This window comes from Bactrocera neohumeralis, unplaced genomic scaffold (assembly GCF_024586455.1).
Source record: "Bactrocera neohumeralis isolate Rockhampton unplaced genomic scaffold, APGP_CSIRO_Bneo_wtdbg2-racon-allhic-juicebox.fasta_v2 cluster11, whole genome shotgun sequence".
Classification (NCBI taxonomy): Eukaryota; Metazoa; Arthropoda; class Insecta; order Diptera; family Tephritidae; genus Bactrocera; species Bactrocera neohumeralis.
The window spans coordinates 9,063,602-9,090,254 of NW_026089624.1; the positions used below are offsets into that span (position 1 = coordinate 9,063,602).

The 26,653-nt window shown below is 33.9% G+C and overlaps 3 protein-coding genes across 4 annotated transcripts in view; 2 read left to right on the top strand and 1 right to left on the bottom strand.

The window, feature by feature from the left end:
- LOC126765696 (uncharacterized) overlaps positions 1-26,653 on the top strand; it is a 624,074-nt gene that overhangs the window by 437,918 nt on the left and 159,503 nt on the right. The gene's annotated exons all lie outside the window — the stretch shown is intronic.
- LOC126765721 (uncharacterized) overlaps positions 1-26,653 on the top strand; it is a 488,551-nt gene that overhangs the window by 400,955 nt on the left and 60,943 nt on the right. The window lies entirely within an intron of this gene.
- On the bottom strand, positions 7,195-25,108 carry LOC126765883 (uncharacterized). Its single transcript, XM_050483556.1, has 3 exons — positions 24,998-25,108; positions 13,977-15,584; positions 7,195-7,294 (listed from the first exon to the last, which is right to left on the bottom strand). Exons 1-3 carry the CDS (start codon positions 25,106-25,108, stop codon positions 7,286-7,288), a joined length of 1,728 nt encoding a protein of 575 aa, XP_050339513.1. The 3' UTR covers positions 7,195-7,285.

Here is a 26,653-nt window from a genome sequence, read left to right on the forward strand (position 1 = left end):
CAAAAACGAGTGTAACTGTTTTCCCTCTGCCCAAACCAACAACCCATTAGGCAACCCCCAGTGAGAACAATTTTTTTAGAAGGGGGGAAATTTTTATTGCAAGGGGTTTTTTAAGCAGCACAGCACCATCGAAAAAGGCGCCGTTTTTGGCCCAGCAGTTTAAATCGACGAAAGTGGTGGGCATTTTCTTTTGGGTTTTTTCCAAATTTGGGCATGGGTTTTTGTCTTATTGTTTTTAAACCAAACTGAAAAGGCTAATCAGTTTTTTTGGGCGGGGGGGTTTATCTATCACAAACGTATAGAACCTTTAGGATCTTTAGGAATTTTCCCCACGGTGTTCCCCAGATTGGGGGCTCTTGTGGATTGGGGACCCCCAAAATGGCATCTTTATCCGACCATAAAAAAGGCTGATCCCTTTCTTCTTCCCCGCCGGGTTTGAATATTGGCCCGAAACCCGGCCCCACCCTTTGTTGTTTTTTGACGGGTAATTCGAACCTTCGGGGTTGGGCAGGAAACTCCTTCCTCGTTCCCCTTTCTCGTGGCGTTATGTTTCGGGCCCAACAATTTTTAAAAAAAGGGATTGGTAAAAGGTTTCAAGGAAAATTTCGAAAAAATTTAAAAATTTTTTGGGGAAACAAGCCGGGCCCGATTAAAAAACTATAGATTTTGGGGTCCTCAGATAAGGGAAAATTTACCTTCTGGACTTTATACCGTGAACGTGTGAGATATCGTAAGGAAATTCAAAGAGCGTCGCTCTCTTATTATTGTACCCAATATGGATGAAATAGGTCAAATATTACACTTAGCCCCACTACATCTAATATACGAATTTCAAATTTCCCGTTAAATTTATAGCGTATATATCGGTAAATAAGTAAAATTCCGCAGTAATATTAAGTAAACGTAATATAATAGTCATCCACAAACTATAATTAGTATATGGTTTGGACTATTTAAAATTATTTTATTTATTTTACCAGACTTTTTGTCAAATATTTCGGTCAGTGTGTTATCTTCATAAATGGTAAATGTAACGGGGTTTTCAATAGGGACGCTACAAAAGTAGACTGATAGGGATGGCAAACGACACCGTATTTTTTCACGCTCTTTTAACATTTCTCTTCAGTAAGGATTGCCATTTTATCATGGAAAGATACACGTTCCTACAGCGAGTCAAAATTATAAAAATTCAGTACTGAAATTTGGAGTCAGTAGTCTCAACATTAAGAGCGCCACGTCCAATTTTTGGTCGTCATAATCGTCCTGTCAGACCAACAATTGGCCGTCTAGTGGAAAAATTGGATCCACAGGCACAGTACAAAATTTTTCCGTGACAGTGAGGCAAAGAAGTGCCCCTAATGTCGAGAATATTGCTGGCGCCAGCGCAGGAAGACACAAATCAGTCTCACATACGTCGTTCTCAAGCGTTGGGCATTTATGTTACGTCGTTGAGGCGAATTTTACCAAAAGATCTTGGCCTACATATTTACAAAATCAAATTGACGCAAGAACTGAAGCCGCTTGACTACCAGAATCGTCGTATGTTCGTTAATTTGGCTTAGTAACAACTTGAAGATGATCCAGATTATCATAGAAAAATCATCATCAACAGGACGCCACCAGCCACACAACGAATGTCAAAATCGATTTATTGAAAACCAAGTTTGGTGAACATTTTATCTCACGAAGTGGCCCACTCAATTGGCCGTCTCGGTCGTGCGATTAAACACCGTTAGACACGATTGATGAAATTAGTAAAAATAACGAACGTGGAATTGCATTGACCGGGAAGTCGTGAGCTGCTTGAGTCATATGTAAAGGAATCGTTTCTGGTCACTCCCAAGTGAATGGCGATCAGAGAACTTTCCCTACTTGCGTGAACTTATACACATGACTCCATTGTCCTTTTTTTTTAACAAGCAATAATCGCCCAATTGAACTTGGGCTCTGTACCAGGGAATTCAACCGTTGAAAAGAGACGAGAATGAACGCAGAGGATGCCCCAAAGAGGCGAAAGCTCTGTTCGAAGTGGGTGCCGTGCAAATTCATAATCGAACAAAAACAACAAATTGCTGATTCTGAGGAGAGTTTGAGTGCTCTTTAATCGTAATAAAATCGAATTTTTGCGTCGGTGTGTGACAATAGAAATATGCCATCATTTCACACTGGAGCCCAATCGACAGCCAGCCTATTGGACTGCACATGATGAACCGGTTCTGAAGCGTGAAAAAAAAGAAATGTCGGCTGGCAATGTTATGGTATCAGTCTTCTGAGATGCACGTGGCATGATATTTATCAACTGATTAATGAGCAAGCTATGATCCGCTGCACTTCGTATTTGGTTGCAGTTCTGCTCTACCATTCCCAATATTTAGCAATTGTATTATTTTTGAGGAAGGAACACTTTTAAATTGTACGCATATACTTCATCGTTTCCGTTTAAATATGGCACTGCTCTGTGAAATGCTTCGAAAATATTCCTGTATATCTCAGGTCATAATTGACTTTTTTATCCATATTGCAGGTATTCCGCTATTTTTTTGTGTAAGGTGTCGCATTTGCGTCTTCGCCTAAAATCTAGCAAAGTAGCCGCAATGCCTTGAAGACGAAAATATCAACGCAATTTTTTGTTGTGATATTAAAAAAATCTGATGAATTCGTCCTAAAAAAAACTGCATTGTTCAGAAGCAGCAATCAGTATAACCCATATACTAAGTATGCATGCATACGAAAATTAGTGTTCTTCTTCAAAATTCGAGTTCGTGGATGGGGTAATCGGACCACTGCCACGCCCCCAAATCGCCATTAACCGAAAACACATAAAGTGCCATAACTAAGCACTAAAATAAGATATAAATCCCAATTTGGTACACAAGAATTGCAATAGCAAGGGACACCTGTGGGCAAATATTGTTGAAACAAGTAAGGAAGGGCTAAGTTCGGGTGTCACCGAACATTTTATACTCTCAGAAGTGATAATCGAGATTTCATTATCCGTCATTTACATATTTTTCAAATACCGTATTTGTGTAAAGTTTTATTCCGCTATCATCATTGGTTCCTAATGTTTATACTCGTATTATACAAAGAAGGCATCAGATGGAATTCAAAATAGCTTTATATTGGAAGAAGGCGTGGTTGTGAACCGATTTCAGCCATATTTCGTACATGTCATCAGGGTGTTAAGAAAACATTATATACCGAATTTCATTGCAATCGGTCTAGTAGCTCCTGAGATATGCTTCTTGGTCCATAAGTGGGCGGCGCCACGCCCATTTTCAATTTTTAAAAAAAGCCTGGGGGCAGCTTCCTTCTGCCACTTCTTCCGTAAAATTTAGTGTTTCTGACGTTTTTTGTTAGTCGGTTAACGCACTTTTAGTGATTTTGAACATAACCTTTGTATGGGAGGTGGGCGTGGTTATTATCCGATTTCTTCCATTTTTGAACTGTATATGGAAATACCTGAAGAAAACGACTCTGTAGAGTTTGGTTGACATAGCTATAATAGTTTCCGAGATATGTACAAAAAACTTAGTAGGGGGCGGGGCCACGCCCACTTTTCCAAAAAAATTACTTCCAAATATGTCCCTCCCTAATGAGATCCTTTGTGCCAAATTTCACTTTAATATCTTTATTTATGGCTTAGTTATGACACTTTATAGGTTTTCGGTTTCCGCCATTTTCTGGGCGTGGCAGTGGGCCGATTTTGCCCATCTTCGAACTTAACCTTCTTATGGAGCCAAGGAATACGTGTACCAAGTTTCATCATGATATCTCAATTTTTACTCAAGTTACAGCTTGCACGGACGGACGGACAGACGGACGGACGGACGGACAGACGGACGGACGGACGGACAGACGGACGGACAGACGGACGGACAGACAGACATCCGGATTTCGACTCTACTCGTCGCCCTGATCACTTTGGTATATATAACCCTATATCTGACTCTTTTAGTTTTAGGAATTACAAACAACCGTTATGTGAACAAAACTATAATACTCTCGTTAGCAACATTGTTGCGAGAGTATAAAAATGCGTGTAGCCCGCTTTCTAATAAGTTTAATATATAGTAAATCTCCTAAACCATTTAAGGAGTCAGTAGGGTAATCTGACCTGTTTTTGACATTTTTTTTTGTAGAAATTTTTATTCTACAATAGAACTTTTTTCACATATCATGACATCTGTCGCAGAAATGGCTGGGTGAATGAAATGCGTTTTTTCACTGGCGGACACGATTTCTCATGTTTGGATCATCTGAAACACAAAAACCCAATTTATTCTTAAAAAGTACATGAATGGTTATCGTCCCTACTAGAATCATGAAAAAATGTTGATAAATAAAAAAAGTAATTAACGTTTTTTTTTTTTAATTTTTCCCCATGTTTTTTACATAAATTTTGTCATAACATTGTCAATAAATTATAAAAAAATATAGGGACGATAGCCAGGCGTTTTGTGAAAATTTAAAGAAAATTAAGCAAATCGGTTGAGTAATTCGACCGGAACCATGTCCGGCAGTTTAAAAAAGTATGTTTTGAGAAAAACGCGTTTAAAGTTTGAGGTACTGAAAAAGCATACAAAAATGTGCACTCCGAGCGCTCCGAACGTCGAGCGGTATTATTATTTTTGGGCCTTTTTCGAAACCTTCCAATGGTAAAGTGGATTTCTACTTAATTCTAAGGGTATAAGGGAGCATAAAATGCAAAACCAAAAAAAAAAATTTGGAAAAAAGATTAACCTACTGACCCCTTAAGCTATAATAACCAAATTCGCTAAGTACAAATCTTATAAGAACTCCTACCGACAGTGAAAATGTGATGAAATCGAAGGATAACCCCGCTCACTCTCCATATAACGGTACTGTTAAAAACTACTAAAAGCGCTATAAATCAATAACTAAATACTTTATAGACATTAAATCTTACCACCGAAATGGTTTGAGAGAGCTTTCTAGGAGCCGGTGTGAAAATTGGACAATGGGCGTGGCACAGACCACTTTTTGGTGAAGTCTCACATCTCGGGACCCGACAAACCCAATTCGACAAAAGTTAGTATGTGACACTCATTTTATATTCTTATGTGATATTGTGAAAATGGATGTTATCGGACAACAACCAGGTCTACTTCACATAAAGCACAATTTTAAATTCCACTTGATTCGTTCAGTTTCCACTACACAAATTAAGAAGCAATCAATATAACGGGATAAAAGTTTGCGCTAATTATGTCTTTAGTGTGTGCCACCTTACGTCCAAAAATTTCCCCAAATCCAACAAAAACTGTTCAAGTCCCTAGGTACCAAATAGTTAGGCCCCGGTATCTACAGTTGACTTTTGGATTAAAGGATAATCATTTTCTTATAATGGTATGTCTGTATGTCAAAAACTTCCGATGACTTTGTACCGCATATATCGGCCAATATGTGAGTTATCTCAATAAAACTGAGAGAGCGTGTTTTACTCATACCAGTTTGTGCCTATAATCGATAAATTTGAGCGAAACCCTTTATATAACTAATATCAGGATTTTCGAACATCCGGCTGACTTTACTCTATATGATTGGTTTTATTCCTTAAAGTATTTCCCTAGCTTTGATTGTTGCAAGTTGCAAGAGTATAAAATGCTCGCTTGCACCTGAACTTAGCCTTTCCTTACTTGTTAATAATTGGATTCTAGTTTTGATATTTAACATTATGAAAATTTTAACTGAAAAGCTAAATTTGTGTAAAACCATGTATACAAATTGAGCACTGGCAACATCGGCCAAATGTGATGAAGAGAGAACAACAATAACTACGTTGTCACTACGGAAAGGCGAAACGGAATTCACTAGTTGAATTAAGCGTAAAAGCACAACCAGTGAAAAACGTAAAATCGTGGCCCGAGTCAGCTGGCACGACCTATCTTATGGGCGCGCAATGTAACTGAACAGTGAAAAACGCCCTGCTCTCTTTGACGTGGGATGACGTGAGAATTCGCAGCATTTGGATTTTTGCCGTAGAAACGTGGCAGCTGATTGCTCTCTCACAACCCATGGTTGCCAATATCGATAAACTGTAGTAATTATCAACTTTTATAATTCAATCTGTTCAATATGTTTCAATATGTTTGATATTTTCTTAAAATAACTCAAACTCAGAGTCAAATGCTATTATTTATAAATATATAAACTATTTTTAATAGTTTGTTTTCAGTTTTGATATTTTATTTTATAAAAAATTGTAATTGAAAACAAAGATGTGTACAAAACTATATATGCGTATTGAGCAATGGCAACATTGTTCAAATGAAAACAAATAAAGATGGCTGACTTCTGCGTTTTTACCACGTTTTTCACTGTTCGCACGTTTTGCCGATGAAGAAGGAAACGTAGACCCGTGGGCCGTGTCAGCTGATACGACCTATCTTATGGGAGCGCAATGTAAGTGAACAGCGAAAAACGCTACTCCCTTCCTCTTTGCCGTAGGAATCCACGGATTGGATTTTTGCCGTAGAAACGTGTCAGCTGATTGCTCTCTCACAACGCAGGGTTGCCAATCTCGATATACAGTAGTAATTATAAAATTTGTCTTCAATATGTTTGAAATTTTCTTAAAATAACTCAAAATCAGAGTCGAATGCTATTATTTATAAATATATAAACCATTTTTAATAGTTTGTTTTCAGTTTTGAAATTTTATATTACAAAAAATTGTAATTGAAAACATATACATATGTGCTCAAAACTATATATGCGTATTGAGCATTGGCAACATTGTTCAAATGAAAACAAAAAAAGATTGATGACTGATTTCTTAGTTTTTACCACGGGCTCAACTTTTGACACATTTTGCTCGCTAAGGAAGGCAATTGAGGAAGGGAGTAGCGTTTTTGGCTGTTTCGGCTATAAGGCAAAATTTGCCAAGGATGCATAGTGTGGCCGCATCCTAATGATAGAATTCGTACCAGGTTTGGCTAAATTTGATATAAATATGTGTATATTAGGGTGTGCTTTATTTCCAAGTTACAACTTTCGACGTGAGTTATCGCAGCAAAAATGCAACGATGAACTTAAGAGGGTACTCTCATGTGAACGCATACATTTTATCACTTTTTAGGAAAATTTTTTTTAAGCGACAACAAAATTCAATCATTTTAATTTTTTAATATATTTTTATTTGTATTTTGAAATGTAAAAAAAAAAAAATTTTCGTTTTTTACATTTTTAATATATATTTTTTTTAAACCAAAGTAGTCCCCAACAAAAAAAGTAGTTCACTGGTCATGGTGATAGCGGCTGTTCATGTTGTCTGAAATAAAAAAATCGAATTATTCAGTAGTTCTGCGGCTATCGTCCCTCCCAAATATAATCAATTTCATTAAAAAAAAGTCGAATTTCAACAAAAAGTCACGAAAATCTTTTTTTTTCGTTAAAAATCGTTAAAAAAAAATTGAAAATATTTTCGAAAATAAACAATTCTGATAGGGACGATAACTATAAATGAGGCGAAGAACATACATATGTAAATTATAAAGCAAAGACCATGACAGTTTCATAAAATGATGATTCGAGAACAATGCGTTTACGACACGTCGGCGACTATAAGCTGTAACTTATCAGATACTATGAATTTTTCACAGCATGTTTTCAATAGGTTTTACTGTCAAAAAAAATAGATTTTTCGAATTGATTACATGAGAACACCCCCTTAATTAAATTTTTGGCGATGAAGCTTCATGAAGGACCAGTGCTTAGCGATGGTATAGTGCAGGGGTGGGCATATTAGCCCTCAGTGACATTTTGCTTGTTCGGGCACGTGTGTACATTTTGAGGGCTAGATGAGGGGATCATCCGGGGCAAACATGAAAAGGGAAGTGAGAGAAACGTATTTTACCACTCTATATTTACAAATGAGAGCAACGTATTTTGCTACACCATCCCTGCCAACCACGGCTACCCACTTGAGTCAAATATTTCAATACAACTTCACATGTTTTCTCTATGCACTAACACCAACGCACATTTTCGGGTTATTTTTTGTTTACCTAAATGCTATGAAAAAAAGTTTGTTTCATTTCTTAATTTATTTGAATGAGTGCGAAGGAGAAAACATTATTGTCAAAAGTGACAATAGAAAATCCCAAAAGGGTAATAAAAAAAACGATTGAAAGACACATGTCGTTCGTGATCGTACCATCGTAAAGGAGGCTCATACAACAAGAAGGTAAGTAAATGAATTTTATGTGATTTTTTAACAATATTTGGAAAATAATTAGTTCATTTATTTTTATAGCTTTGGAAATCAGAACTGAATTGGAAGTAGCAGCAGCAGCTATGTACATATTTAATATATTTTATTCTTTCAGATAATATTAATCTTTTTTACAGATATTATTATCATTTTATACAATTAATCTTTCTTTTACAAATTCAATGTAATTATTATTTATTTTCAGGTGTTAATAATCTTTATTTTATTTTCAGGTATTTGTGTTTTATAATATTTTTACACTCTTTTATTTTCAGGTATTTGTCTTTTGTAATATTTTTACACTCTTTTGTAATATCTTTTGTCTTTTATAATATTTTTCCAATCTTTTATTTTCAGGTTGTAATAATTCCTTTCTTTAATTAATCTTTTTTCAGATATTAATTATTTTTTTAAATTAAACATATTTTTATTTATACATAAATTATAATAAATTTTACGTAAAAATGTAAAAAATAAAATAAAATAAAAATTTAAACAATTAAAAAGTTTTCTTATAAATTTTAAAAGTAGGAATTAAAAAATGCAACCCTGCATCAGCCGTCGATTGAGGATATTAGAGCAGGACAGATATATTCTTTTATAGGACACTGCTGAATGAGAGCAACAAAGATGTATGATCACATGTATACGTACGTGAGTGGGTAAAATTGCCGCTCGGCCTATGGCAAAGTACACATGATTCCCTTATGGATTACCCACTTTCTTACCCATTGATTATATGTTTTTTTACCCGCTCATGGTTGGCAGGGATGAGAGCGCGCGCATATATGGGAAGTTGCACTGTGGGTAATAACTGTAAAATGGCTTAACAATTTTAAGTTTCTTTGTAATTAGTATAAATTTATAAAATGTAAGACAAATAACAAAAAGTATAATAAATATTTTATTTTAGTAATCATTTTTTAATATGTCTTTATAACAGCATTTAATTTAGTTTATTTCAAATAATAAGTTCTATGTTTGGCTTAACAATTTTAAGTTTCTTTGTAATTAGTATAAATTTATAAAATGTAAGACAAATAACAAAAAGTATAATAAATATTTTATTTTAGTAATCATTTTTTTAATATGTCTTTATAACAGCATTTAATTTAGTTTATTTCAAATAATAAGTTCTATGTTTGGTTTAATTTCATTTGCTGTAGCTACACGCATTATTGTACCAAAATTGAAATCAGATAACCTACTTCTTATTTTATGTTAGTTTAATTTCATTATGGAAAAAAATTATTCACGAGTGTAGGTACTTCCAAACATAGATATAATTTTCGAATCAAAAAGTTTCAAACCAGGTTATTTCTTTAAACTTCTTAATAAAAAGTAATTTTAATAATAACTTCAGTTTATGAACCACTGTTTCTTCAAACACATGTGCCCAAATGAATCTTATGAGAGCGCAATGTGAATGATAAGCCAACACCGCTTCTACCGCCCGCTTACCATACAATTTCCAACGATTTGGGGTTTTCCCCGTAGAAACGCGTCAGCAGTTTGCTTGTTCGAAATTTTCTTAAACTAACTCAAAATCAAAGTCGAATGCTATTATTTATAAATATATAAACTAGTTTGATTTCAGTTTTGATATTTTATATTATGAAAAATTGTAATTGAAAAGTGAGATGTGTGCAAAACTACATATGCGTATTGAGTAATGGCCACATTGTTCGCATGAAAACGAGAACAAAACGCTTGCCGCTCGTAGCGAAGGGAGAAGCGAAATTCTAGGGTTCTGCCATTAGCGTTTGTATTCTATTTGTGTGCTTAGCCACTCTCAATCAATAATGACATACCGCGCAAATATAATTTTATTTGATGATTTCTTATATTTTCGAAAATATGTGTTCCCTCTCTATAGCGCGTATTATTATTTTAATACATTTCCAGAGGCAACTTAGATTTTTATAATTTAACAGAACAATTATAGAAAAAAACCTCAATTCTTTGAATATTTTGATAAAACAACCAAACTGAAAATATCACAAATATTAATATATACTTATATATATGTATATATGTATTTATTTAAGCATTTACATTAAATGGAACTGCAATATGTTTAAACAAAATATGTATTATGGTCACAAGTATATTTTTTTATATGTACATATATGCAGATATATAAAACTGCCTTGCATATGTACGTATAAAAGCTTGAGAAAACTTTTCCCAATTGTAGCTAAAATGAATTTTTACAACTGGCATCACCACCATTACTGTTCTATCGCATGTACAGTGGTGTGAACAAAATAGGAACAACCATAAGGTGTTGTGAAGTTTTAAAATGTGCTGTTTTCTTATTAAATAAAATTGTTTTTAGATACAAGTATAACTCATATAATATAGAATTTCCCACCCTGCAAAGGTAAATTTAAACAAATATTAATGCAAAAGTCTAAAACCTGCAAATTATGTTTACCTCTTTTTGTTCACACAACTGTACAATTCCGATATGAAGTAAACTTCTGCTCTTTAATTTGTGTACAATGTCAGTATTGCCGCAACCATTCTGCCAGGAATAAAGGGATGTTAAACTTATTCCAGTGTGAGAGCGCGTCAAAATTAGCGTTTTTTATAACATTTTCCATTATGGCCAGATTGAAGAAAATAACAATTTTTGGGCATTTATCAACCCAATACCCAACATTTAGTACGAGTAAAAATTACTAAATAGTGGTTATTTATTATATGGAGAAACTACTTAAATCTTTTTAAAGAATATTATAACAACTGACTTTTGTCCTTTCAATAACCAATAATAGCTTTTAAGTTTGTTAGCTCTCAATCATTAAAAGTTTTTAATAATTTTCAATTGAAAATAATACTATGATGCTTCAAATTACAAAACATTTCATCAAATACCTTTAAATTTCACAAATTTATTTAATTTTCATTGTTTTTCATTTTTAATAAGAGGTCTTGAACGATGCAACAAATCCCTCCGTTTACATATTTTTTTGGTAAGATTTCAATCTGGCCATCGCTCGTTTCCAATTGTTAAACGTCAAATCCTCCTGAACTCGATCAACTGTCAAAGTTCAGGAGGTTTTGACGTTTAGCAATTGTTCTCTCACTTCCAGTGAGAGAGGAGTTAAACATCTATTTATCTCTGATTCTGCGATGAATATTAAATTATGGAGGAATGTAATTGATTTTTTTCGTAACATTTTTTCCCCTTCCCTCCGTAAACTGATATGCCCCTCATCTAGCCCTCGTGCGAACTTTGCTAACTTTGCGGGCTAAAAATGTGCCCATCCCTGTTATAGTGAATTCAATCAAGGTCGTAGATCATTGTAAGACGAATGTCGCACAAAATCAGTTCTTGTTCCCGAAACTATTGATGCTGTGCGCAAAATAGTCATGTGACCTATCGTAAGATTGAGACACCTTGAAGAATTAGTTAGACCAGCATTCATTCAATATTGCATGAACATTTGACTATAAAAAAATTTGTTTACTTTAGATCCCACTCAATTTGTCAATCGCTCAAAAAAAGGCTCGTGTCTATTAGCCAAGATAAATGAAAAAATACGATATGTGATAGAAATATCATTTAACGGTTTAAATTTAAAACAAGAAAAAGAGGTAACTTCGACTGAACCGCAGCGATGTCAAATACCCTTCACAAATATAATACTAAAATTTCCGTACAAAAATTTGATTTTGATCGATGAGTTTGCATCTAAACAATTTATTCTGAGATTGCATTTAAACAATAATCTGTGTGAAATCTTGTGAAGATATTTCGTCAAATAAAAAATTGTTGCATATGTATGGCGTTTATATCCTCTATTGGTCCGATATCGGCGGTTCCGATAAATGAGCAGCTTCTTAGGGATAAGGACGTGTGCAACATTTCAGAAACTTCAAAGGTCTTTTGCAAAAAAAAGAATGAACTTCTCATACAACGGACGCCCTAATGTATATGCTTTCATGAGAATATTCTACAGATGTCAAGGGAGATAGATGAATATGTGTGCATATGTTTTTGGGATAAACACAAGTAGACAAATACAGATTCACTCACACATATATGTAGATATGTTTTTGCATAAATCTCCTTGTTTTCAGTACGAAATACATTCTCTGTTATCTACGCTAATTATCGTTAAAAGATAAACGGTGAGTTTATAGCTCTTCAGGTTATTCTGGCGTCTTTTCTTTTATATTCTTCGTCAAACATTAATTGCAGTTTCCGCATCTTTTGTTAATTTCCTACTTACTTTCCTATTGTTCTTGTGTATACAATTTAAATGAGAATAAACAATATTAACACAAAGTACGAGTAGTTAGCAGTCAGAAATGCGTTGAACTTAGGACCAGGGATAATGGTATGCCCAACTTATTCCAGTGTGAAGCGCCTCAAAATAAGCGTTTTTTATAACATTTTCAATTATGGCCAGATCGAGCAAAATAAGAATTTTTGGGCATTTTATATTAAAACACCCAACATTTATTACGATTGCAAATTATTATATATTGGACTTTTAATATATGACGAATTACTTAAATCCTTTTTTATGATTTTATGGTATATTAAAACAACTGACTTTTGATCTTTCAATACTTAATAAGGTGAATTAAGCCTGTTAGTTCTCAATTATCAAATGTTGTTAATCATTTGTAATTAAAAATTAATTCTATTATGCATCAAATTACAAAACGTTTCATGAAATATATTTAAATTTCGCATTTTCTCTGATTTTCATTGTTTTAATTTTTATTAGCGATCTTGAACAGCGGCAACAAATTCCTCCATTTACATATTTTTTTGGTATGATTTCAATCTGGCCGTCGCTCGTTTCCAATTGCTAAACGTCAAAACCTCCCCAATCCAGTCAACTGTCAAAGTTTAGGTGGTTTTGACGTTTAGCAATTGTTCTCTCACTTCCAGTGAGAGAGGAGTTGGACATCTCTTTATCTCTGCTTAGGTCCATGTGATACTCATTCAAAATACAAAGTTTGCATAAAATTGAATGCAAGCCGAAAAAGTCATCTAAATTTCGTCACTTGTAGAACATCTTAATATAATTAAAACTGCATATATAGCCAGGGCCGATAAATAAGGAAATTTTTTTAATTATTTTATATTTAATAAAAAAGTAAAAATAAAACATATAAATAAAATGAATCAAAATGCCGCTCTAAAATTCTTGTTCCCTAGGCATTTGCTTATATGGACGGGCAGGCCCTGTAAACAACAAATTGCCAAACGAAAGAAAATCGATGGTATCAAATTAATTACAGCTGTCTTTGAGTCGCCATTTCTTTGCTCCCTTCTATGCGTTATAGTAATCTTGTTAAATTCGTAAAGAGAGTATGCGGATACCTCATTAAAGTGGTATAACAGACATCTTAAATTTTTGTTTTGCATATTTCAGACCAAATACTCAAATGATAAATTAAATTATTGTAAAAATTTATTTTTTCTCTGAAATAATATAATAAGTCTTAAAATTAATTATAATAATTTATAGAAACAAAACTAAGGGGGTTACTAAAACGTTTTTTGACGTGAAACAAATAATTTCTCCACCAAGAAAGAATCATGTGCATAATAGAACGCATGCGCTAAAGGAAAGCGGTGGAAAGTTCATTTAGTTCATATTTGAGCAACAAGATTTTAACAGTAAGGGTTCATATTGCCTCGAAAAGGGAGGCGGGACTTAAATTTAATTTGAAAAGTGTCTTAATATATAAAAATTATGTAGTGTTTACTCACTTTCTTCATATTAGGCAATTGTTCAAGACCTAATCCATCCATTACCAATTTAAGCAGCTTTTGATCATTTGCACTATGCGTTTTTTGATTTGAATCTTCAACGGTAAATTTAATGTTATACCTATTGGTGGTTATATTTGAATTACCAGATAATTCACTTTTGAAAGTACGATCGTTTTTACTATTTCTATTGCTATTGATGTCTGATTCCGTATTATTACTTTTAAGTTGTGTAACAATAGATTCGACTGTACCGCGCTTGCTGCGATGTCTCTGTTGCAATGCTATTATCTTCTGTTGGCGCACTTCAATTTGCTTCTCATTAAAAAACTTCCTTTTCTTATAGTTATTATAAATAAATTTACTAAATTCAATCTGGCTGTTGTTGTGCTTTTTAGCGTTTTGTAGTTTTACTGCAGAAACACGGCTGAAATCGCTGTGATGATTACTTTTCTGAACGACATATGATTTTGGTTGTTTCTGTGCACTATCCTGCCTTTTTAGTCTTATTTTTTGATGTTCGCAGGGTTGTATATTATTTGTTTCAGTTATGTCGAACATATTTTTAACAGTCGTAGAACTCACAGGAATTATAGTTGTTGCTCCCATATCTCTCGCTGTTCTGGTCGTTGTTGCAGACGCAGTAGTTGCAGCTATGGATAAGAGATACTGTCCGCTCACTCGTTGCAGAGTCAGTACCGTTAATATTAAAGCGATCATTAAAAACGCATTTCGAACCAAACTTAAAAAGCTGGTTTTGAGTGTTGTTGTTATTGTAATCGGCTTACCAATCTTTAGAGTTGACGGTATTATAGCATGGCTGCAAGTTGCATTGACATTAGTGTGAAAAAGTGCTTCCTTCGACAGAAGTGTGGAGGCAAACTCATTGTTTGCGGTTGTTCTTCTATCCGCGTCAGCACATATGTAAGCACTACTGTCTGACCGCATAGTTGTAGTCTGGTTTTGAACAACACTACCATTTACTGCGATTTCTAGTTCTGCTCCTAACTCGACTTCTAGCGTAGTCTCAAATGTTGCCGCAACGCCATCTATATTTGGTCGGTATTGTAAGCTGATGGTTTGCTCAGACGATCTAATTTGCTTTAACCTTCGATGTTGCATACATTTACGAATATTTTGTCGCAGTTTTTGTCGATTACATGGAGTTTTGTAATCGCAAAAACATCTGTTCTTACCAACGTCACCATCATCACCACTTACGTTTTGTTGAATAGGTGTCTGATTGCGGCGGTTGCATTTGGAATAAATTTCCGGATTGGACAACTGCAACATTTTGGCCGCGAATAAATCGTAGGCATTCTTGGAGGTGTTTAAAATTGGTGCATGCAGAAAAGTTGGTTGTTGCGCCAAACCATAGCTGGCAGTCGACTGCGCTGCAATTTCTTTCATCTTAAGACCTTTTTCGCGGCGTTTTAACATCATCCGCGCAAGCTCTAATGAAAGTGCAGTAGACGATGGACTCCCCGCTTTTGTTGTTGCTACCAAATTATTGCGAGAGCTGGTGTTCATAATTCCACTTCTTTTCTTTTTGGTCTCACTTAGTATATTATATTCTTTCAAATATTCATGTGAACTTTTATTTTGCTTTTCGTTTTAAATTGATATTACTGAACTTATTTTTTTGTGATGAGGTATATCATAACAAAATTATATGTATCCTGCCATGACTCGTTGTTTGCTGATTTATTACTTGGTGTCGGTTAACATCATTTGATTAGCTACCGTAGGCGTTTTTTCATGTAATCGTTTTCTATTTTCTTGACGTTTTCGTCGTTATTTAAGTTAAGTTTTATGATTAATTTTGCAGCAATAAAATTTGTTACTTCTTCCCTGTAAATATAATAAATAAGAATCGTTCAAAAATAACATAAAAACGTCGTTTCGCAAAAACTAGTTAACTTTTCTGCTTAAACCAATTTGTTAAAAAAAAACAAGTGGATGAGCTAAGTATAACCGAATATTTCATACCCTTGCAACTTGCAAGTATTAAAGCCAGAGGCTTTCAGGTACATAAGGCTTGTTAGTTATATGGGATCTAGGCCAAATTTTCAGCCGATTTTATATATATAAGTATACGGGGCTAAGGGAAGTATTGACTCGATTGAACCCTTTTTTGTCAAACAGACATTTCAGGAATGGATTCTCTGAATTTCAATTATATATCTCACACCGATATTTTCGGTAAAAGGCCGACTGTAAGCACTGGGTCCACATATTAAGAACCACGGCGTGAGAACAGTATTCGTTCGTTTTACGCAGTTTTTAGTCATAAGGGAAATACGCTATATATACCTACAAATTATTTCATTCTTGACTTGTGTACAGAAAATTGAAAGTTTCAAATGGAATTTAAAATTGTTTTATGTGGGAAGTAGGCGTTGCTGTGGAAACATAGGGTCAGAGAAATGTTACGTACCAAATTTGGTTGAAATCGTTTGGGCGGGTCCATAGATATGTAATTTCACATAAAAGTGGGCGGTGCCACGCCTATCGTTAAATGTTTACCTACCTTTACAAAGCTTTCTCATACCATCTCGGGGGTAAAAATTTATGTATCTGTCGTATTTAGTTATTGATTTATCGCGCTTTCAGTAGTTCTTAACAGTACTGTTGTATGGGGAGTCATCCGGTTTCACAAATTTTCACACCGTCTGTAGGTGTTCCTATAGTATTTGCGATAGACGAATTTGCTTGTTGTAGCTTTAGTAGTTTAGAAGATTTAAAAAAAATCCCTTATGTGCCCCTTGAACCTCTTCTAAGTCAAAGTTTTATATCTTAATTTAGTGCACAGTTGTGGTCCTGTTTTCGGTTAATAGCGTTTTGTTGGCGTGTCAGTGGTCCGATTTATATCTATCTCGATTAGTTTCAGGTGATACATACGACCTTTAGGTGAACAAAACTAACATGTTGAAAGAGTATAAAAAAACAAGAAATAACGTGAACTTGGACGCCACCGATGCTGTAATACCCTGAACACGAGTATTTCTTATAGCAACTATACTTTGTATGGCTAAATTTGAAAACGTAACCGGCTAACGGTTTGATCATACGGAAAACCTTTTGTTAGTTTTTCTAGCAACTTTGTTTGAAATAAACAATTTTGAATAAGGTCACTTCATGAGATTATTCCATGAAGATTAATCTTGTTTTTTCACTCAAATAGCAGCAATGTGCTCTAGTGTGATGTTTCAGATTGTGGCCTTGTCTTGGACAACAGTCTATGCCGAATTTGGTAAAGATATCTTGTGAAATAAAAGAGCTTTCTATACAAGAACTTGGTTTTAGTCGTTCTGTTTGTATGACATTTGTATTCTATAGTGGACCGAAATCGGCAGTTCCGACCAATAAGTAGCTTCTTGGGGAGAAAAGAACGTGTGCAAAACTTCAGATCGATATCTCAATAGCTGAGGGACTAGTTCTCGTATATATAGATAGAGAGAAGAGCTTGGAAAAACCGACTCAGCTCGTCACGTTAATTATTTATAGTTATATAAAAATGTATACTCCCGCTTCTCTTTGTGTGTGACATACTATACATGTAAAGTTTTAAATTATGGTGTAAACATTTTGAACAATACGACTTCCTGAATTAAGTATTTAATTTATTTCAAACGCAAAGTGCGCAGGACCAGCGTTCGATTCCTGTTTTTATCAACATTCCGAAAACGTATTAAATTACAATAGCACCCCAACAAGCAATGGCAAATCTCCAACCGTTTATTTGTACCGAGAAAGCGTTTGATTAAAATCAATTAGGCATCCCGTACGTCTCATGATGATAAGGTTCATTTTAGCCATAATGAACACGTAAAGAACCAAATTGCAGTATTTGGAGAATGAAGCTAATAAAAGCGTATTAAAAAACCACTCACGAATTTTTATTCATCAATTGTTTTACGTATTTCACGTTAAGTTTTATTTTTGTTGGTTTCCGTAGGACGGTTTAACCACCATTGTAGCGCGTGTTAATCTACCAATTTGTTGGGATGAAGTTTTGGTGAGCAAATTATATGGAGAAGTGGCCTATCAAAATTCGGTAGAAAATATGTTGAAAATTTTTAACAGATTGATGGTTTTCATAAGACGTTGCGGCGATGTAACATTTCATATCAACTAGGTTTCAACAAAATGAAAAGTAATAAAGCCTAAAAGTTATACCTGTATATTTTAATATTAAGGTGACATGAGAACTTGGAAAGTTTAGTGGTTAGTTAAGCCAAATCAAACAGTGGTGTTATATGTATATTTGGGGTACTCACAACGTGTCATAAAGCATCGTAAAATTATAAATTTTTAAACTAGTTTAAAAAATTTGTTGTTGGATTGCATCTAAAATACGTTTACGCAAATACAACTCTTAACTCTATGTTTTCGGCTCCTTATAACCTATAACTTCATGAGACTATGTGAAACCCCTAATTATATATTATATTATATTATATATACATATATGTATTATATAAAAATAGTTCCATCATAATGTCCCTGTTAACTTTTTTAATAAATGTTGATATCGGCAATGTTTAGGCACTCTAAAAATTTTCGAGCAGGCTATTCAAGATCTGATATTATATATTATGACTTCATAGTATGTACATCGTATCGTGGAGTATTATACCAAATACTCGAAGCGGTTCAAAGTAAACAGCAATTCTGTTAGTGAAACAATTTTTTTAAAAACTTGGTAAGGTAATTCAATTTCTAGAATATTCATAATATTTATTTAGTAAATATAGTTTCGAAGGTATGTATATGTGTTAACGCATAAAATGTCTACACATGCGTCATGATATAATCGAAATTATTTCTTTGTTAATATACGATAATACAGGTTCCATTACGTAACCTGAAGCAAAAATTACGGAGAAAATTATGAATGCGGGAGAGCAGGTGCGTCACAAGCATTCCGTTAGCCATGTATGTATGCATGCCAGAATAGAAAATAAAATGCATGTTTTTAATGTTCTTACATCCTTCAATGGTAAATGGCCAAAAATATAAGAAATCACAGGGTAAAAGAGCAGAAATTAACCAAAAAAAATATAGGATTTAAGTATAAAGTTCATTAGGATTGAAATATTCATTAAAACTATATTTTTGATAAAATGAAAACGTGTTTATGTGGTTCTCTTGTATACATATATGTATACGTAGTTATCTTATAGGAATGCTTGATCATTTGTGCATATAACAAATCAAGCATGCATAAAAATGTAAGGAAATATGTATTTATGTCAATTAGTTTTGCATTTGGAAACTCTATTTCTTCACAGCTCGACAAGCTGATTATTTATACTTATATGGTATACATGTACGTTATAGGTTTGTTGCCGTATTTTTAATATATCCTTGTAAAAATAATTTATGCAACAATCTTTTAATTTCATACTTTAATGCACCATTGGTTTTAATAGAACTTAATTTTATCTTCACAAAAAATTGACAAATATACATACATACATATGTGTGCGTTTTTATACGATTATTTTCAACTAACATACATATGTATGTATACATTTTGTAATAAATATTTACTTGCTTCACGGCACGACAGTACCGGAAAAGTTACGTACCACTATTCGAATCGAGGTCACAACGCATTTAAGCAATTTTAAGCCTTATAATTTTATTTACTTTTTACATTCAATACATACATATTTTCTGGGAAATCGAAAAACACATAGTAAGACTAAAATTCTTCTCTTTTATTTTATTGTTTATCCCAGCTGTTGTTGTTGTTGCTTTCAATGTGCGCACTGTGTAATAAACTTTTGACTCTATTTTCTATTTTAAGCATGGAATAGTTTTGTTTAATAATGTTTGTACTCACAGCTTGAGCGTGTTGATTATGTTATATGTATATGTAAATAAATTCGTTACTAATAACACAAATTCCAAAGATCAAATTCATAAGCCTTCTATATTTGTGTATGTACATACATATGTATATGCCTGCGCACGTATTTATGTGAGTACATTTGTGTTTATACATGCATATAGAATGCATATAAAAATATACGCATCTGCAGTATCAAGTTGATTTCACACTTAATGCAACAATAATCAGTAAATAGAGTATTTCTTCTTTGGTATTTTCTCATCATTACAGCTGTTGAAATGGTTGCAAATAAAATGCTATATGTCGTAGTCCGTGAATTACATGACATTTCCACTCAATTTTGAAGGAATAACATTCGCGACATACACAGAGCTACGCACGCGTAAATGCATTTCCGGTGTTGCATGGGTTACTTTGTCGCTCATTTTATAATTTATGAATGTTTGTTAACGTGTATTTCGATGGCACTTGTGCGAATTCAGGACGTGAAGTTGCTGCCCTTTTCGCGCTACAGCTACAAAATAAGCACTCTGGTTTGCTTTGTTTACACGAACATGTACTTTTGTAGACATATGTACATATGTACATGCATGTAGCAACTCATATTCGCTTATTGAAATTTGCCCACAATATACACATTCATGCATATATTTATATAGACAATATTAACATGGAATAATTTGCTTACGGGCTAATTTGTTTACTGTTGTGCTAATTGCTGATGAATTGCAAATGCCCATGCATTTAAAGTACATATGCATGATCATACATACATAAATACGCAATTAAATTAAGTTACGCAGTACTGCACATCTTTTTAATAAACGTTTTATTATTATTGCAATTTATTTTCTTAAACCGGTTTTATGTTTGGCTTAGTTATTCTGCAAGTTCAAATGACCGGTGTATCTTAGAGTTGCTTAGTCATTACGAAAAATGTTTGTATTTATTTCATGAATCTTTGCTAAAATTTTTGACAAACTAAATTCTTTATGAACACGGAAACAAACATCGAAGTGGCTGATATCGCAACAGTTTAATACGGACAACTCAATTGCTGAGGTAGAATTTATACAACTACACAAACGTCCGATACACACCAAGTTAAGAAGTGGACTAACCTTTTATCATTGACATGCCTTGCTTTTGTACTGTACAATGCTCGGCTGTTTTTTTGACGTTTGGCTTGCGCGCTACCAGCTTAGTTTTCATACTCGCAATGCTCAATAAAGGCTCAGTTATTCATAATGTACATAGCACAGCACTGCATAGACAAACATTGCATGTGAAACATAGTCCCAGTTATACTTCACACAGCGCAGAGAATTTAGCTGTTTTTAATGTTTGCGAGGCCACGCAAGAGTAAATGCCAAATTGAAGTGCAGTGTTGCCATCTTAGGGGATTTCGGCCTAAGTCTATTGGTCATAAGAGTCGAATTAAATTTTTTGGGCTGTTATATTTCTTGGGTTATTTCAAGGGTTTTCTTTACTTTGAATACTAATAATTAAGTAAAAAATATGTTACAGATTACCTACATACATATGGAGACGTAGCTAAGCAAAGCAAATCTAGCAATATTATAGGTACATATCGTCACCTGAAATGCAAAATAACGTAACAACATTTTCGGAAATTTACAATGGCGTGAATAAAACACGAAATAAAATCGAACATGAGTGAAAAAAATTGTAATATTGGTTAAAACTGGTTTATATCTCAGTGCAGATCTTGAAAATGTTGAACATATGTAATATTATGTTTGCAATTTGAAGTAGTGAAGCGTAATCAATAAGACACTCAATTGACGATATACTCTATATAACTCATCAACTGACCGACAAATTCGGCATAATATTTGTTAGAAAAACCAAAATCATTATATGTACATAGTATATGGGAGTTGGGGTAGTTTCGACCCAATTTTTTCTATTAACTATTATCATGCCACATACTAAAAAAATGTTCCTGGGTTTTATTAAGAATCTAGTCCACCAATCAAACAGAGAAAAGTCAGCCGGATGTTCGAAAATCTTGATGCCAGGTCAAGTTTTCGACCGATTTTATTATTATTATTTTATTTTAAGCACAAAGATACACTGAGATATGATATGAGTAAAAAAGTTTTCGGTAATTTTCATTGAGATAACTGAAATCTGTATATTAGGTATAAAGAGACTCAGGGAAATTTTGACCCGTTTTAAACCAGTGTTGATACACCGAATAACTATTGTCAGTAAAGGGTTTTGTCTGAATTTCAATTGTATATCTCACACATCGACCGATATTTTCAGTCAAAAGTACACTATAGATACTGGGGTCCACATATTCGGTTCCTACGGACTCGAACAGTTTTTGTTGGATTTTAACATGTTTTGGTCATAAGGTGGCATACTTTAAAGGAATTAGTAGTGTAAAATTTTAACCCGTTGTATTAACTACTTCTTGATTTATGTACTGGAAAGTGAACCAAGTGGAATTTAAAATTGTGTTATATAGGAAGTAGACGTGGTTGTAGTTCGATTCATCCCATTCTGTCCCATCACTGTGACATAGGAATATAAGAATAATGCCACGCGCTAAATTTAGTCGAAATTAGCAGGTCGGGTCTCGAGGAAGTAAAATTTAATGTCTCTGGCAAAATTAATTATTGATTTTGCGCTTTAGTAGCGCAGAGGATCACAGCAGTACTTATCTTCTAAATTACTAAAGCAACAACAACCACATGTGCGCTAAGCTCAGTACTGTTACGATCCTCTGCGCCAAATTACAGTTGTATATCTAAATTTAGTGCTTAGTTATGGAGTTATCTTCCGATTTCATCCATTTTCACAGTGTGGGTAGAATTTGTTATAATATTTGCACTGAGCAAATTTTTTTGTTGTAGCTTTAGTATTTTAGAATATAAGTACTGCTGCGATCCTCTTCGCCAAATTACAGTTTTATATCTTAATTTAGTGCTTAGTTATGGCACTTTCCGATTACGCCACCTTGGTCAAAATATTTCAGTTTTTACCCAAGTTACAGCTTGCATGGACGGACGGACAGACAGACACCCGGATTTAATTTTTTTCGTTATCGTGATCATATGTATACATACATATGTATGTATATACAACCCTATATCTAACTCATTAGGGCAATTCAGAATCTTGTGCATCTGAGTTTGCAAATTATGCAATTGCAAATATTTACCATCAACAGTAAACGTCTTTTTTGTGATTTCTGTGCAACCCTTGCAAATACTATTGATTCATAGCTGATCGGTTAAGAAAAACATTGTTTGTAAACAAAATTTTCGCTCAAATTGGTAAATATGCCGAAAAAAAGTTTTAGAGAAAAATTAACTGACGCTTTAATTGATGAAGCTGCTGAAGAAATTATGGACATTGAAGGTAAGAAATATTGTTATTCAGAATTTCAGTTAATAACAATTTTCTTCTATAAATCGAAAGTGATGATGACGCAGTGGAGGCAGTGTTAGATGAATTGGCTGACAATATATCTGTTGTTATGGAATGTCGGCGAGGAGTTTTTAGCAGAATACCTAAGTCAGATATTTGGCGCAATAATACTTAGACAACACTGGACGAAGACCGATTCCGCCAAATGTTAACAGTAGATTGAGACCAATATAATATGCTGGTTGATTAAATAAAAAGCGATGAGGAATTCTACAAAGCGCACTCATGTAAGCAATTTTATTTGATTAGCAATCACACTGTTTCGATTGGGTTCGTCGGGAGAAAGCGCAGCATATAGAAAATAGCGACAATTTTTGGAGTGAGAGATAGCGAAACTATATCGAAGGAATTTTTAGAGTGTTCTTGCCTCACCAATCTAAGTATATACATAAATTGGCCCGATGAGATTGAACGATCGAAAATAGTATCGGACACATTTGAGGAGTTACCGTTTGGTATTGGATGTATTGATGGCACCTAGATTAAATTAGCAGAATCGCCAATTGAAGACCATACATCATACTTCTCCAGAAATCACATATATTCAATAAAAGCACAAATAGTTTGGACTACAAACGAGTAATTCGGCATGTTGTGGTTGGTCACCCTGGGAGCTGGCTTGATGCCCGTATATATCGAAATAGCTCACTCTTTTAGCAAAACGAGCAGTATTTTTCTTCACAGCAATGGATTGCTGGGGACTCGGCATACGCTTTATCTGGAACGTTAATAACCCCCTACAGAAGCAACGCAATACAGTTGGATAGAAACGCCCGAATTGCCTTTAATTTACTGCACAGTAAATACTGCGTTAGAGTTGAGCATTGTTTTGGGCTTTTAAAAGAAAGATTTGGAACCCTTAAGCAGCTAAGGATGCGTCTGTCCAACAAAATACACTATAAATTATGCTGCGATTGGTTTCTTGTCTGCTGTATTCTCCTCAACAGTTTAATTAATAATAGTTCCACTTCGTTCGACTACTACGGAAGATTCTATTGAGCCTGATGACCATATACCCAACAAGAAATTAAAAGACAAGCCATATACGCATTAATGTTTTCTTAAATGTATTTTAATTCATTTGTCAGTTTTTAATTACATATATTTATACATTAAACTATTGTATACAAAATAAATGGTTATTTTAATTTAAGTATTTAGTACAAGACAAACATGAAAAAGATAACGCTTTGAATGATAGAAGATAGTAAAACAGCAATAACCGTATTAAATAAGTATTCATCTCAACAGTAATTGGAATTAAATATTTTAAAATATAAAGATAAATAAAGTTCAGAGATACATAAATTAAGATAAATAAATAAATATAAATAAAGTACAGAGAAATTACTGTTGAGAAGAATACTTATATTTCATTTCAATTTCGAACTTTAGTAAGCGTTCCTCCTTTTCAATTTGAAGTTTTTCAATCTTTCATCCTTTTCCAATTCTAAGACTTTTAAGTCCAATTCACGGTTCTTGAATCCTATTTCAGCTTAAACTCTTTCAATTTCTGCTTGCAATCTTCTTTCATTCAAAGCGTGATCTTTTTCCTGTTTCTCTTTTTCCCATTCCATTTTCATTTTAAACATTTCCCTACGCTCGACTTGAAAAGCAACAAGATTTGCAGCAGATGATTTTGGGATATTTTTTTTTTAATTTTATTTTTTGCTTTTTCAGGAACAATTACTTCACTTACACTGCCTGAGGGTAGATTTTCAATATTGGCAATGTCAATTGGAGACGCAATTTCTTCGCCGACATCAGAAAAAGTGATTTCCAGTATTTGGCTGGCCGCGCTTTTGTTCATTATGGACGTACTGCCACTATCAATCACTTCAGAAGGTAATTCACTTGTGGTTTTTTTTTTTTCAAACATATATTTAAGTTGATTAAAGTATGAGCACATCTGCAACACTTTGCCTGAAATATAATATAAGCATTAGAAAAAATTTTGTCGCATTCATTTCGCTTACCTTCAAACCTCGACGTCCCGACATCAGACTCAAGAAGGCCTGCTCCTGTTGACATTCGCCAATCGCTTGCTTTTTTGTATGAAGCCTTCAGGTGCCGTACGTTTCACCGTATTAGATCCATTTTCTATTTTCGTGCTCTCAATGAGCTTTTTATAAAAAATTTGAGCTGTTGGTGCCTATTGAAATTAAAATTATTGTTAAATAAATTATTGAATAAGTGCTCCCAGCAAAAATTTCACTTACCTCTACTTCTGGAGCTTCCTGCAAGAAATCCAGTACACTCTGGATTTCTTTTTCGCTCCACTTTTTGTTGGGTTTTTCATTCTCTTTTTGTTTAAACCGGTTTGCTCCATTTATTTTCTTTGTTTGTTTATATTTTTGACAACAGCTGATAATTTGCAAACCAGTACTGCAAATAATACAATGGCGTTTTAGTGCTGCTTCTTTGCAGGGGTGTAGCAGGTGCATCGCTGTACATTTTGTTAGTGTAAAAGCAAAAATATGCTCGCTTATTTGCAATTGCAAAGATGCTAGACCATTTGCACCAGATTCTGAATTGCTCTATTAAATTTTTGGTGATACGTACAACCGTTAGGTGAACAAAACTATTATCTCTGTAGCATCAGGTTGCAAGAGTGTAAATATGAAATTTTAAAAAATGTTGCTAAATGATTTTAATTTTTAACTTACAATTAACAATCTATATATTATTCTAAGACAAGGCGCTTATTTCCAGAGATCTACAAAACGTACAGAGACAAATAATACATCAAATTAAAGTGTGCGATCTGAAACTTTGCACAAATTTTACAGATTTTAAATTCATTGAACCACTTTTGATATATTTGCGTTTAAAGTTCTTCAATTTTTACATTAAGCTAATATAAGCAGCGCTTCTACAGAAAAGAGCATATATGTAAGAGAATGAATAATTACAAATGTTTCAGTCATTTGCTTTCGTTACACACATACCCACATACGCGAAGGCGCAAGTGCGAAATCTAACAACAACAATGTTGCCTGCTCGGCAGTGGTCGGCATTTAAAAGTGTAAACACAATGACTGCGAAAGACTGCAGCAGCACGACAGTGATAGTGTAAATACAATGGCTACGACAGACTGCAGCGGCACGACAGTGAACTGAAAACGTCGTTGTTCATATTACTACATGTACATTTTGAGAAGCAACAACAACACAATGGCCGGCATGTACACAAAACAACGCAGTTGTCCATTTTGTATGTACACAATTTCGTTGTGGCCATACTAATTCCTTTCACTTCAATGAAATTTTAATATTTTGTTCAAAGTGAAATTTTTTATGCAAAAAATAAGTAAATAGGTCAATATTTTTGCTTTAAATTATCAATTGTTATTAC

What these genes read in the sequence shown, in the direction of transcription:
- LOC126765883 (XM_050483556.1), bottom strand. Translation starts at nt 25,108, where the DNA reads ATGAACAAAAGCGCGGCCAGCCAAATACTGGAAATCACTTTTTCTGAT. An exon ending in AAAATCTACCCTCAGGCAGT is followed by an intron (nt 15,585 to 24,997) that starts GTAAGTGAAGTA and finishes ATTTAAAACGAA; the next exon opens with AAGCAAAATAAAAGTTCACA.